A 15970-nucleotide genomic window follows, 5' to 3' on the forward strand; every position below is an offset into this window, starting at 1 on the left:
ACGACATGCCTATACATGTATATTCATGGGTTCACTGAGTTCAGCTTCACATTATGAACCGATTTAGATTTCACACTGTGATAAAATGCCAACTGTTTGTGCATGTTACATGTAGGTAATTAACAGCAATTGCAGTCAGTTTGGCGCACTGCACACTTTGAGTCTGATTAAAAATGTGACCGAGATAGAGAATACATGTAGGGAGAGAGAGTGAAGATACAAGTACAGCATTTGAGAGGAAAGAACCTTTCCTTTCCCTGACACTCTGTGTTCTGAACTAAGTGCCTTGTGGGAAGTTAGTAAATTTGCCCTGAAAGGACTTCCTGTGGCAAAGTGATGTTTCGTATTACTTTCCTCTCAGAGCCAGGTAGGGCAACAGCATTCTCATGTTTCCAGCTGGCTAGTGACTTGTCCATGGAGTGCCATTTGTCCCGATTTGAGCTTCCATTTAAAGAGGGAGGGACTTCAATCAAGTTTGACATGTAGATCATTGATACCACAGCCTTTTCTGCCATCAATGTGTATGATACATGTACATGTATATTACAACTGCAATTTACATGTACATGTAATGTATTACATGTACAATGTATTACCTACTATTATGCTTTTTTCAGAACTTTCTGTATTCCTTCTTTAAACTGAAGAATATTTACATGTATACATAGTTTGGTTCTCTCTCATATGATTGCTGTCATCATAACCGCAGAGAAATGTTATTTACTTGTGTACACTCACATGCTCCAGATACATGTGCATGTAGATTTGAAGTGTATCATTTTTCTTATTTGAACAGAAATGATAGACTTCATCGACTGACGGGCGGTACATGTACATCTGTAATGGATGATTCCCTGCATATTCTGCACACATTTTACCCGTGTGCCTGCTCTGTCCTACTCAGATCGTTCTGCCCTGTAGTTTTTCTATGGTTAGAATGCAAATCCCAGATTATTATGAATTCCAGCATGTCCTTATCGTAGATCTTCCCACAGTCAGTTTACACAGATGATAAACCAACCCGGGTCAAGTGATACGCAAAGAAAAACAAATTATTCAGATGGTTATCATATCAGCAGGAATAGCACGCTTTTTTCGTCTGTTCAGTGTTCCAGGTAGGGATACCCACAATAAACTTCTTTAAGAGTGGAGTGTGTAAATTGAGCAGTTATGATTTTGGCAGTTTTGATAAACTGAAATAAATTGAAACATAATTCATGATTTTTTCTGATGCAATTTGGCTTCTGAAAGTGTTAAGAACATGGTAAAAATGTTAACTCCCTAAGCAATCAGCAACAAAATATTTGAGCTGTCTCCAGTGTACAGGGGTACCTGTCAGTTAATGCAGTTAATGTACATGTATGTATAAAGTTGTTTTTACCATGCAACTTCAAGTGTGGCATCGGTACATTATTAGTATAAAAACAAACAGCATATTCCCTGTAATCCTTCAAAAAGTCCCCTCTCTTAAAAAAGTCATGCATCTTGCAGTCTTGATCAAATGTACCACAGAGGTGTATACATGTACATGATCATGTATCCTCTGCATGGTGTGTCTGCTGCTTTGGTCTCACTGCCAGAACCCACACTCCCCACCTTGTGCCCGTCAGGGTTTCTCTCTTTTAGAAGAATTGGAGGACATTGATTTCTTGGATTCCACTGCAGCTCTGCCTGTTTCCCACGCTTCTGTCTCCAGATCCATTTACATCTTGGTCTTGGTCTGTTAGAAATTCAGGTCGGCCAGGCTCTCGTCGTCAACATCAGTCCGTTATTACTGGAGGTGGTTACTGATGACTGATAATGTCGTGCTGAGTAGACCGTAAGACAGATGAATAATTTCATGGAACGGACTGTACATGTATTGTGTGTTATTCACCTCAACTGCGGTATTGATAAATACATGTACATGTACTGTACAGCCCATACACAAACTGTTGTTATACATACATGTATACTGTTATGTGCCCTGTTTATCCGACTGCATTGTAGTTTTATGTGTCAAATGTATTGGCCCATTACATGCACAAAGGACATAAAACCTGTACATTCACTGTGTATATCAGTGACAGCCTGTTACTTGTGCCTGTTCATGTACATGTATTCTGTAGTGTGGCACTTGTTGTAAAGTATGCCAAGTGCATTTTGTTTGTCATTCAAGGAGTAATGCAAATTTTGAAATAATATCAAAAGTTTCATAACACGTGCCAATTAAACACAAGATAAAAAGTACCAGTATCCTGTTCCCTCTTCCCATTCAATAGTGAGCAATGAAAAGAAATGAGTAAAAACCTCACAGTTGCAAAAGTTACTTTTATGTACATTGGCCTTCCTGTGGCAGGCTAATTTAGCTCTTCATTCAGTGATGTTCGAAATTCTGAAAATGCAACATACATGTAGTATGTGTAGTTTTGCTTGTAGAACCTGTCTGCGCAGATTACCATCACTTAGTCCTCTGATCTCCTAACCACATTTCACTGTGCTAGACACAACCCTATAGATGGATTTCAGCTTGGACGAATTCATTTTACGCTTGCTTTACAGCAATAACCTCAGCAGAGATTTGCCATTTCTGATCCCTCCTGCCTGACTTCCCTCGCTGAACATCATGCCCTCCCTAGAGCAGCACAGCCCAAGGTTATTGGGTTAACTTGCATCCAGCCCACCCGTGGTCCAATTCTTTCCCTGACAGAGGCTGTTGCCAAGCTCCGCCTACTTCAGGGAGCGAGGGGACAGAACTGACAATCGGGCCAAAAAAAAAACAGATTTTGAGTCACTTGAGACCTCATGCCGGAAAGGCTGCAAGAAAATTGAATTATGCTCACAGTGAAAATCTGACACATTCCACCAGTGTGAATACAAACTCTGATGTACAACACACTGTATGGGTTCATAGTTGTCTTTGATGAACAGCTTCAGAAAGCATGAATGCGTGCAGAAAATGTGAACTGACCATGTACAGTAGTGGTGTCCTGACATGAGTTGCACTTTTACTGTAGGTACATGTACATGTTTGTATTTGTCAGCAAAATTCTGTTTTGTTTTGTTCATTATGTACATGTATGTAGATAGATACCCGGTACCAGCAAAAATGGTAAGACCCTGAGTAATAGGGTCACAGAGACCATGACCATTGTCGCCCGGTCTTGGCCTTTGTACTATCTTGCGATGTTCTTATACCCCGGTAGGCTTTCAGGTTTTTAAAATGTGATTACTGTTTCCCAGATGAAAAGAGCTTGTCCTTTTGATGACCAAATTTACCTGCCTCATTCACATGTATTCCCACGAATTCCTGGTGTTTTTGTTTGCCTTTTTGCCAAACTTGATGTCACGAAGAAGGTTCATTTACCCATTTGCCAGGAGTCTGTTGACAGGTTGCCGCTCTGTATTTCTTGAGAGATGAATCATCAGTTTACAAATTTGTTGTCATGGAAACGAGATGGATGCGTCATCAGTGTTAAGGGCAGTCCTCCAGAAGAAGTTGCATTATATGCAATTTGCACCCAGCCACACAAGAGACTTGTTATTGTATTCTGCTCACCAGTTGCCTAATTCACGTCTGTAGAATCATGCAGAGTGTGGGTGTGTGAAATGTGAGATTTGTCATGTATACCCCAGTGTAGCTTTGGAAAAACAGATTTGCAGGACTCACTGCATGTTACTGTCAGAATCAATTCTGTGCCCTGAATTGGCCTTTGCTATTGTGCATGGCGAGTCCTGTGGACTATACAGTTGACTCACCAGAGAGGAATTTCACCTGTCATGCACGGAGAATGCACACTGTCACTGTCCATAAATCTCGGAGTGAGCCCTCTGCAGGTCAGACTTGTCCACCCTGTAGCACGATACCCAGCTTGTGGTGTCAATTGCTTGTCTCCCTCGCATTGAGTGAGTAAATTAATCTGCTGTAGATTTATTATTGATTGTGAAGCCAGAGGTGGTTCAGTGTAAGGCACAATTGGACAGCACTGTCAGTGCAGGCACATGCCATGAGCCGGATTTACATTATTGCCTATGGATTGGATAGCCACTTGAAAATTTCGACCAGGTGAAAAGCTTTCAAGATATTTCTCTGCTAGCACATGTACTTGAACATTCAGAAGTACAACTGTACAATGTACATGTAGGTACTTGGCCGCAGTGGTTTGTTACAGAAATCAGCCACGTTGTTATCACTATTGGTAGGCAGCACGGAAAAGCAGGTGAGAGATAGTAATGTGAAAGTGACAGCGAATGTTATTTTTAAACACCAGACATGCAAGCTGCAGGTGCAGTGCATTGTGTGTGAGTGCGAAATATGGATTTCAGATGGCAAAGTCTGTTACCACTGTGCCTTGCTTACAATCAGCATTGCACACCAGCATTATGGTAATTACAGATGTGATCAAACCTTTGAAATTCGTAGCTGATGTCCATTTACCTACATAGATGTGTAGATAAAAAAATGCAGAAATTTATTCCAGAAATATTTGACTATTATGCAACCATGTGTTAATTTCTCATTTGAAGTACAGAATGATGTATCCTCTCACACTTTGCAGAGGTGAATACACTTTGAAATAATTACATAGGTCTAATAATTACTTAGAAAGATCCAGAATTATGCCTCAATTTGAGGATTTGCTCATTGCAATAGGGTTCATACAGTGCCTCCTTCCCTAAGTAGACATTGCCTCTTTTAATAAATGGTTTCCCAAACTTGTGGTTGTGGTTTTAGATTGTACACTGAACAATACAAACTGTTATCCCTCCACCTGGCCCCTTCTGTGGGTGGTCACTCCATCACTTCGCGGTCAATTTCACAACACAAGACTGTTGTGTTGTGCCTTCCATGCTTGGCTTGTTTGCTTTGTCACCCAGACTAATTATAGAATAACTGTAACCAATTCTCTAAAGACCAATTAGAGCACCCCACACTATTAATACTGTCCATTAGAAGTAAATCAGTTAGCACCCTACCATATACCAGTAGGCTACTTACCTACGCAGGGCACTTGCGTGGCTCACTTGTGCATAGGAGGCTTTTTTGTGAGGGTCTCTTAAGTTTTACTTGTTGCTTGCCTCAGTCATAAGCCGGTATGGTTTCAAGAAAAGGCATTCAGCTAAAACTTCATGTCACAAAAATTGGTGGAAAAAGGTAAATTGCTATGTACATACATGTACATCTTATCCAGACACTTTATGGGATAAAGAGACTGGCATGGCAGACACACCCTCTGATTTTCTCCCCATATAAAATAGAGACTACTTTACTTCTGTCTATGCCTTCCTGATTAAAGTCTCCACCTGTAATCCATTCACATTCCCTTCCTGATCCCGGTTGAGTCACGCCTTCTGGGGGTGGAACACTGGCTCCCATTGACCCAAGTGCTGGACTCAGACTGAGCACAAGGGCCAATTTGTCCCAGACAAGGAGAGCCAGGAAACAGTGCAGTCCTGAGGTAGAAGATGAGAGGGCATTCTACATGTAGGAAGCAATTGGGCAATGTCCACTAAGTACATGTACATCCTACATGTATCTAGCCCCCTCCCAACACAGGAGTTGTCTTTAGAGGTGCTCTTAATACCAAAAACAATTTTGATTTTGTGGTGCAGTAGATTTTGAAGTATTTGTTGCAGCATTTGTTGTTCAAAAGGGTACACATGAATTTCTCTTACAAGATAGTTGCATGCTTTAAGTGTGAATAAGGTTTGCGTCCCTTGTACATGAATGCAGCATGGACCAGGAAACCAAACAGAATTACCTAATCCACTGAGAAATTTTCAAAAAATGGCATATGTGTTTGTACCACTAAACATAATCATGTAATGGATGTGCTCACCATCACTGATTACTTGTGCACATGTAGCCTTACAGTATGTAAAATAAAACCAGGACAGTTCATCTGAAGCTAGACTTCCCTGCACATTTACATGTAGGTTGAACCTGAGTGTCTCGTGATCTGTTTTGCATTGAGGTTGCATCTCATATTTCATATGTATGCATTTACTTGCATTATACCCCTGTACATGGCTACAGGTGCACAAATGCTTGTATGCAAATCGCATGGGTTGGCTAAATGCCTGTATTGCGTGCAGTAGTATCTCCAGCCCCTGTGATTGCAATCAGCATATGTTTTTGCACTTCTCCTTTTTTTCATATTTTGGGGAGAAATTCAAGCAGTAAACATAACCTTTGACCCATTGGCGTATATATCCCGAGGTCGGCTATGTGACCCCCTTGTCTTTTTCGCAGACATCAGAGGCTTAATGATGCACAGATGTTAAAAGGGCAGATGACCCTGTGGGACACTTTTCTTCCACTGGCGCTGTCCTGCGTATCATTACATGTCTCGCTGTTTCATTTATTAAAGTGTTCCCTGCCTTGAAATATGCACAGTGTACTGTAGTACGGTTCGTATGAGGAAAAGACTCTGTGGACCATAAGCAAAGCTGAGAGGGTGGTGGTTTGTTTATGGAATTATTCCACATATATTTTATTATTTTAATAACAAAACAGGAGTTTCCGGATGGCCACAGTGGAATAACAACATACATGTACATGTACTTCTGCATACATGTACCGTATATTGTTGCATGTTCATGTACAGGATGCATGATTTACATACAAAAGATGGATGTTTTTCCATATTTTTTTTCATCCTGCGACATTCTTTGAATTCTAAAAATGTATAGTTTTATAGTATTCAGTCTTTTTGAAATACAAAAATATGCACATGTAGTTCTAGAAAGTGTTAACAAAACCAGCTGAACAGGAAATTGTCTACAGTAAGCGTGTACAGGGAAAATTGTATCAGAGAACTAGACCGTGAATTCATTGGAAAGCCTTTTTTTCCCCAAGTTTGTGATGGACATCTGTCATGAAGCCAACAATTTTACTCATTGTTTTATCTACTGGGGCCAATTTCATCGAGCTGCTTAAGCACAAAATCTGCTTAAGCACAAAAAAATCTTGTTTAAAAAATAATGGTTACCTGCTTAAAATCTATGTGATTGTCAGGCAAACCAAAAGACAGGTGAGTACCGTTCCAAACAAATATACATCACATGGAATTTTGGCTGGTAACCTGATTTGTCAAGCAAGGTTTTTTCATGCTTAAGCAAATTCTATGCCTAAGCAGCTCTATGAAATTGGCCCCTGGTTGCTTCTTAAATGTAGATGCTGTTGGGAACAAATAAAACAGTGGCAGAACCGGAGGAGTGCCTTTGATAAAAAAGAAGTAGGCCCTAATAATAAAACTGCATGTTATGCATCAGGTGACTCAGCTCCACCGGTCAGAAATCTGACCAAAATATAATCTAATTCGTGGGCATTATTACCGGCTCAATTATTGACCAGGCATTTCTTGCGATCCTAATTATTAACAACCCCCCTCCCCTTGGGCACTGCAGAGGACCCACCCCCTTCCGTTAAAATGGAGGAGTCCATACTTGGTATATTTTTGTCCTGGCCAGTCAGTTATGATATGGCATACCAACATTTGTGCCTCATCCATTAGTCACTCCAGACAGTGCCATATCGAACCTCTGCAAGTGACGGGATTCCAGATTTCTGTCAAGTTGTTCTGTCATCGACACAGCAGAAAAATATTGGGGCATTGGGTACATCGCATAGAGTTTGTGGATAGCAATCAAGAACAGGCTCATTTGTGATACAGCCCTTCGATCTTGTGTGTTTGTTGTACTTCTTCAATCTGGTGTGAAGTTGCCTCCTTTTGGATTGGATTTTACCCCCACATGGATTCCCCGACTCCTGTTCTGTCAAAGTGAAAGTCTTTCGGTGGGTGATCATTTTGGATACCAGGGATTCTTACCTACCGGTCCAACAATTTCTGCCAATCAGTGTCGTGTTTGGCCTGTGTTGCTGTCCACCACAACCTAACATTTCTGAGGTAGGAGCAAAGTGCAGTTCACCCTATTGTCATTTTATTTTTCTCTGGGGAAAACACTTCAGTTTTTGCAGGTGCCCCTGTGACTTCCTTCTTGTGTTGTATTCGATATGATTCCTGTTAAGACTCATTTCAAAAATTGCCCATGATTTCTATTGTTTCAGTTCACAATACTGAGTACCGGTAAGTCTAAATTGAATTTGATCTCATAGTGCTTCATGCATTAATATTGTAAAGTTGGGGATTGAAAGACAATCCACTGCAGGGTGGCTATCAGTGTTCTGTCTGAAGAATCATCATACACCCAAGTTAATCTACAACCACAGCCTGACAACATTTTGTGGTACAGTGTACACTGTACATGTACATCACCTAACGTTTGTCGTACATGTAGATAGTATAGGCATAGTCTGCATTGTATGTACATGTACGTGCGGACATGTAGAGCTGCACAAGTGATGGAATGTGACCACTTCAGCCTACAGTGAGAATGGATTAAAGCCACACACATGTGAATTGCTCTGTTTTCACAAGATGTTTGAATGTCCTCATCAGTGTTTAACAGTGAGGATGCCTGCAGTACAGTGTACATGTACGCATGTCCAGTGCTTAGTCTTCTTGGCAGTTTCAAGGATGATGGATCAATTACCCGGCATTTAGTGGCTGAGTGTTTTTACAAGATCCAGTCCCCTAGCCCCCTGTATAGCTTCTAATTGATATTTGAATACTGTTAGACCCGTGACTCACTGATAATGACGCCCACTAAACCTTTTATTACCGACTAAGTGCCGCATCACAGGATTACCAGATTAAATTTCATTGGGCTTTCCCTAAAAGAACACGTGGCTCCCCACCAGGAATTTGCTGGTTTGCTAAACTGTGGTTAAAAATATTGTCCCCTGTATAACGTGCTTGTGGTTTTTGTGGCACGAATGATCTTTGAAATTAATGCTGCGCTCAATGCATGTCCACGTACACTATTCTGTGCCGGTACACTGTAGACATCTATTGACAATCTCTGCTGCGTGAATGCCCAATTACTGCAGTCCTCTGTTTACTCTCTGGCTTAGATGAATGAGTCATCCAGATTAAGTCATAATAATGCCACAATTACTGTACTGTGTGCACGCACAGTTTCATCCTTTCATACTCCGCACAACTCTTTGGCAAGGAAGAATTGCACCCATTACTACAAATTTTTGTTGTCAGAAAACGTACAAGGACTGCTCCTATATCTACATAAGCTACCGTATTTCATGTATTTCGCTACAGTATTATAGTGTACATTTATAAGTTTTTCATCATGAATGGTAGCAACTGTGCCATACAGTGTACATACTGTACTTGTGAATGTGTACATGTTCAGATTTATTAGGTATTACATGTGAGTGTATTCGTGTAAAGCACTTTCCCTAAAGGCAGTGAAAATAACAGTATTTGCCTGTGAAACTGAAACCAGTGTTTGCTGTTGGGATCCTTTGACTTCAAGCTCACCAAAAAAGCCAGGATAGATTCTCTTCCAAATATTGACCCTCTGAGGGGAATTTAAGTCAAGGACTGATCTTGCTACCCCGGTAGCAAACATGTTTGATCTGGATGCACTTGTAGGCACCAGACAGGTTTTAACTTGTGTGTGCGAGAAGTTTTTAATTGCTTGCACAGTAAAAGTACAAGAATGTACCCTTGCTCGAGATTCTACCCTTGAAAAGCAGAGATCAGTTTAACAGTATTGAGTGTTTGTACAGTCTGGTGCCTCCTTTGCAAGGAGGTGCATTACATTTACACACATGTACGTGCAGGTGTTTCTCCCACACCTCCCACTATTACTCTTATGCAGTTTGCTTCAACTGTGAAATTTGTACCCGTTTTCCTCATTGTATAAGTAAGGAATGTACATACATGTAGTTATTATTTTACATGTACACAATGTATTATTATTATACACGTATACATTTACCTTGCATTATTTCTATGTAAATGCCACATTTTTTCCAGCTTCATACCTTTTTCCTCCAAACACTGTAATTGTGCCGTACCATGACGGACGCCATGTCATTTTCAGTTATTCTCACTGATGCAGAGATACAGTACATGTTTAAAAAAATGACAAAACTCTGATCTCATTCTCCGTTTTAATATCCGGTAGCTCAGCGACCTACAGAGTTGTTTCAGCAGCTTTTAAGCTGCACAGTGCAGAAGTACATGTACTGTATTTTTTGGTTCAAGAATGTATATGTACATCCATGAAATTGACATGACCCTGTACACAATTTTGCCAAAATACCCTGGGTTTTGACTGTCTGTACAATCCGTTAGCTCCATGGTAGTGATTGGTACAACACGATGTACACAGTGCACTGTCAGTTCCTGGCTGTGTCAGACTGTCAGATGTAGCCTACATGTACATGTGCATGTACCAGTATGTACATGTTTGGGTACATGGGGTTGGAGGGGGGACTTGAAGTTGACATGTGTGCCAAGTACATGTGTGCATGTGTACCTTCGTGCATATTCTTAGGTACATGTACATGCACCCAACACCTGTACAGTACAATTACAAGTTTGTTCTAACGTGTGACTGTCAAGCCCAAAACACCTGTAGACATGTGGGTACGGTAGCTGTACATTTGTAAATTGCATTACGTATGTGACTGGTTACTTAAATTCTGATACTCGGAAGTGTTGGAGTTACACATTCATTTGTGCAAAATTTGTATACTTTGCTGGTACTTTGTCAGTGCAGAAATTTTTTTACGTTAACACTTATAAGTTGTTCAATCACCAGTTTCGCTTGTCCAGTCAGTGTATATACTGTACACGGTAGGTACGTTTATAATACACAAAAGCCTATCAATCCATGAGTCAGGACCATTATATCATGTTTACCCTCAATTTGTAATCAAATAGCAAACAGTGCCTATTCAAGCTTTTACATTTAATCCGGAAATGGGATTTTATTATTTGGACCTGCCATGGGGAAATCGCACTTCATTTCGGGGACTGAGCTACGAAGTGATTGTGACAGCTTTACAGAAGTGTATAAAAACGGAAAGTGTGAATTACAGAGCCAAATATTTAAAAAATTCAGGTCAGTGACTCAGACCTGCCCAAAATACTCTTCTCAAAGGGATGAAAGAATATGTTCATTGATGAAATACTGGTACAGTGTATGTCCAATTTTGTTACACTCCAAAATCCGCAATTTCCTGAGAAAACAAATGTCGTTGACCATGTCGACGGGATGCGCTATGAAGGAAATGAGACATGGAATACTGATAATCGACAGAGAAAATACATGTAAATTGTGTGTGATATAAACTATTGCCCCGTGTTTTTATGCATAAACCCTCGTTATTTACTTTTATAATCCAGTGTCATCGGCCACGTCTTGGCATTTGTCCGTGAATAAACCTGCACCCATTCCAAAGCCCAATCAGCCACAATCCAATCATCCAATCAATCAGTGACTTCTGACAAAAGGGCTGCTACTCTCTGTCCACATCCTACCCCCTATCTTCACTGTTTAGACACACTCTGTCCAAATGTGTTGCAAACCTTGGCTCCTTTGATTGCCATGTTTATCCCCAAGATGTCAAGCAGCCGAAAAATATGCAGCAATTTATGGCCTTGTCCCACTAACAGTGTTGGGGCACTGTGTTCCGAGATTTTTGCCCCGGCAACATACGCAGAAATTCTTTTAGGCTTAATCAAACTTATTTTCATTAGTGACAGTAAAAATATGTAGAAATTTTTCAAATGCTTTTATTTGTTGGCTTATTTTGTAAAATGTTATTTGCTCAAAGTGGAAAGTGAAATCATTGAGCCTACTAAAGATATCAAATGAAAACACTGTCGAGTGTGTTTCCTCCTGTGTTTAAGGGTTGCAGTTTTGCAGTTCGTTTTGCCCTTACAGCAAAGTCACAGGAACACTTTCGGAGTGATATTTTTGGGTTTACAAATTATTTGCTTAAGGCACTACATGAGTTTTTTTCCTCTTTCACTTTCAGTTGTTGTCAAAAGTTAATTTTTTATTACAATGTACAAGAACCCACATTTTGAAAGCTACCTGACAAAAGTAGAATTTAATGATTTGTGTACTGTGGGCAAATCAGTAGACCAGCGGACAAATAAGCTGAATAGTTGTTATGAAGCTTCCAGTTTTTTTAATTATGCATCACTATATGGTATGAATTGGTGTACATTTATTTTTTATTTTATGAACATTTAGAAACATTTTTGCCTCGACCTGGCTGATTTTATACTGATGTATGCATGAAGCAAGGAAGCTTTTGGTGAAATCATGTTATATGTGTACATGCATAATTCACAAAGATTCATGACCGTGCTAGAAAAATTCAAGCCCCCCCATGTCACAGTTTGGGAAGTTCTCTAAGTACACACCCATCCAGTGGTAAATACAGAAATGCTGATTAACTCAAAGAAGGTCAGTCAACAAGGAGAAATATCAGGAAAAAGCTCCCTCCGCTGAGAATAATTTATAGTTATTGTGAAGCGTAATGTTCTACTCCTTGTCATTAATAACGGTACATGTACTACAGTCAGCATTTGTTTGACCTCCTGGTTAGAGAAGGATGAGACAGATGATTGGGTACATACATGTGCATGTGTGTACATAACCCTGCCAAAATAAACTCACTCCCTCTGCAGCGGATATACATGTTTGATGTACATGTACATGTACCGGAATGTGTGGATTGTTGTTTCCAACTTGCATGTAGTCTTCTTTTCAGAGTTTAGGGGCTTGAAGCCAAAGAAAGATAAACTTCAAGAACAAATGAATTACGGTATCATTGTAGAACTCTGGACATGCGCACACGCAGTACTTGTTTGTCAAGGAAGGAAAGGGCATTGTTTTGTGGAGAATGCGCAGTTAAAATTGTGGTTTTAAAAATGTTCTGGTGTACAATTTATGTACTGGTTGCAAGACTTACAGTGCACCAATAATTTGAAAGTACATGTACATAAGTAAATGTACATGTATGTACAACAGTTTGCTGTACTTTGCTTGGATGCTAAAGCCATTGCCTTGTAAACTAATAATTTTTAAAATCATAGATTTACATGTACACGTTCATGTAACGGTACCCTGCATGTCTTTGTGTTGGGCCAGTCTCTTGTCATTGTGTATCAATGTTTGGCACATGTTTAACATACCCGGTACAGGACTGTACATGTAGCCGGTACAGCAAGAGTGCTGCATCTGACAGGTACACGTAGCTACATGTACATACATTACATGTACAGTACATGGATCATTTTCCAAGAAATGGTTTTGTCTTCCAGGTGGTGCATGTGCCATACTGTACATTTACATTTTGACTTCAATCCCACCCTGCAAACTTTCACTTTCCAAAAGAAACTGTCATTCAATCTGTTGCTCAGAATCAGCACAGGGATATCGTTCAGAGGCCCCAAGAGGTTTCATTGGCATTAACGTGGCCCCCAAGATCAACAAAGAAAGTCAGCCACAAAGTCAGCTAGCACAGCAGAGTGTAGTTTGTATTTTGCTTGTGTGGTAGCCTGATGCCCAAGATCATGATGCTGGGCAGGTATGGGTATATTTCAGTGAAGAGTGTCAGTTTGCTTGAGGGATGAGGTACTAGGTAAAGGATCAAATGCGCAGTACTCAACAGTGTGTGTACATGTACATGTCTCTGTACTTGTCATCTTGGATGAATGGTGCCAAGGTCTGGTGTCAGCAACTCAGCACCTTCCCCATTTTCTGTTCACAGCACTTGACTGAAATGTGGTTTGCTTACATACATGTACTTGCCTACAGTGCACATGTACAAGCTTGTACCGGTAACTTGGGAAATTACAAGAAAGTTTGCTCCTAATTCCTTGTGTTTGTTAAAGCAAAATGCGGGGTAAAATAGCTAAATTTCAAGATCAGTGGATGTGCTATATTTGACAAGAATCTGCATTTACTTGAATTTCAGAAAAATTTCGAAGTTTCTTGCTGCGATTTGCACTTTGCAAAACTCATTGTAAATGTTCTGTTCTTGTACATGTACATGTATGTACTACACGTAGCCTGTAGGTACATGTACATGTACATGTAGCAGAACCTGTGGATATGCACATTGTACTTAGGCATGTTTTTATTTTCAGTACATTGTACTTGCATATACATGTACATGTACTGGTATGTAAAATTCTGTAAATTTCACTCGAGGATTTTTTTCATCAATGTTGGAATTCGTAACAGTCAACAAGGAATTTTTCAGCACCCTAGTAAAATCTTTTTTAAAAATCCCGAAATAGACCCAATCATTAAGCATTCCCCTCACAAGCAATAAGCCGGGGTGCTGGGAGATTCCTGTTGACGTGTGGAAACACTTCATTAGGAGCCACACTGAAAGCACCAGGATGCCAATAACGGTCCCTGCACCGGGGCAGGTACATACACCTGTACCGGCAGGTTTGAGGAAACCACAGCACTCAGCATGCCAGTAATGTCACACCGGATGCCCTGCCCGCTGTGCTGAGAAAAACTTTCCTTTTGCCCTTCCTCTGGAAAACTATATTCCTTGAAATTCATATCCATATGTATTGGACAGATACATGTACATGTACCGGTACACGTATGTAAGTGCGATGCAGCATCCATGATAATCTGATGTGCATACGCGCAAAGGAGGAAATTTAGTTAGTGTAAAAGTATATAATCTTTGATTCTACACGTACATGTAAATTCTCCTAGGTCCAATTTTTACATGTACATGAATGTACCAGTACTTGTATTACAGTGCACATGTACGTGTATGAAAAAATTATTACTTACTGGGAAAACACCATTTGGGGAGAAGTTGGAGAGCCAATCAAGCAGTGATGCAGCACCTTAGGTATGCATATTATCAGTTTCTGACATGTACATTTACAGTGTAGTGTTTCTGTGCTTAGGTTCGATTTATGATGATACATAGTTTATGGGAGTGTATTGTAAAGAGCTAGATGTATGTACATGAACATGTACATTTATTGGCCCCTGGAGGCTCCGTTGCACTTTCCATCTACAATTTTTTTTCTTCCCTACATTTAAAAAAAAAAATCCCAGACATGACTGCATGCATACTGGTACCGTCACAGATGCTGAAATTGTATGCAAATAAATGTTTATTTACACACTATACCGTACATGGAGCTCAGAAATTGATTCAGCACAAACACAGGTCACCAGCGAGTATGTTACATTGCACACCAAGTGTAACATTGTACTTTTTATTGTATTGTAATATATTTTTGCTTAATACCACGTACATTTGCTGAGCAGAATTTCTGCTTTGTATCATGGCTGCATGAAACTGGGCCCTGGCCTCTGAAAGTGACCCCTGGAGGCAACAGCGTTCTTCTCTCCCTGTCTCACAAACATGACTGCATGCATTCTTACAGACGTTCAACTTGTCCAGCTACATGTACATACTAGCACAGCTTATCGTGTACGCGCGAACTAATGATCATTGGCTGGCTGACTCATTATGATAATTGATCCAGATGGTCGACAGTAATCGCTATATGATGAGACTAAAGTGCACCAAACCTGACTGTTTACACAACTGCAACAGAAATGGAACTAGTGATAACTGATGCAAGACCGTACCTTTTAGATACATGTACATGTATATTGTAATACAGTGTGCAGTTTGCAAGTAAACAGCAAATGTTGGAAGTACATGTACATCACTGTTGTTTTAAAAGTGCACTGTGCACGTACAATTTGTACATGAAATTTATTCATGTTTACCGGATAGTTTGATAATGTACATGTATCTGTATGCCAACCACCCCTCCGGATGTTTTCTAATTAATTTTTTTAAAAACTTTAATATGATTCCTTCAACTTTGATGATGATGAAATAGAGAAGCATTTCACTTTTTGTTGAAGCCAGATGCTTAAAATCTTCTTTCACAAAAAAAGGGAAACCACATGTACATATGTACGTGTTTCCATTTCGTGAGGGCCTGATTTGGAGGAACTTTGGCTTCAGCCTACGGTACTATGGGGCAGTGCGGACATCTGGGATTCTTGCAAAACTGCAGGTACTGTACTGCGCCAGTGAAAA

The 15970-nt window shown here is 40.1% G+C and overlaps 1 protein-coding gene across 5 annotated transcripts in view; it reads left to right on the top strand.

Annotated features, from left to right (window-relative positions):
* The window catches only part of LOC110982553 (ras-associated and pleckstrin homology domains-containing protein 1-like), a 52064-nt gene that overhangs the window by 5843 nt on the left and 30251 nt on the right, over positions 1-15970 (top strand). Inside the window, exon 1 of one of the 5 annotated variants that reach the window (XM_022241041.2) lies at positions 3752-3885. The exons of 1 other annotated variant lie outside the window; for it this stretch is intronic. Coding sequence is in view for 1 of the 4 variants with exons in the window: in XM_022241035.2 (XP_022096727.2) it covers positions 8032-8069 (38 nt within the window). In the remaining 3 variants the exon portion in view is untranslated. Of the gene's footprint in view, positions 1-3751; positions 3886-4051; positions 4200-7463; positions 7890-7941; positions 8070-15970 lie in introns of those variants that run through there. 3 more of the 5 variants (XM_022241039.2, XM_022241038.2, XM_022241035.2) reach the window with 3 other exon arrangements.

Source organism: Acanthaster planci, linkage group LG17 (assembly GCF_054643075.1).
Source record: "Acanthaster planci isolate LZ-2023a linkage group LG17, COTS_SCS, whole genome shotgun sequence".
In the NCBI taxonomy this organism is placed as follows: Eukaryota; Metazoa; Echinodermata; class Asteroidea; order Valvatida; family Acanthasteridae; genus Acanthaster; species Acanthaster planci.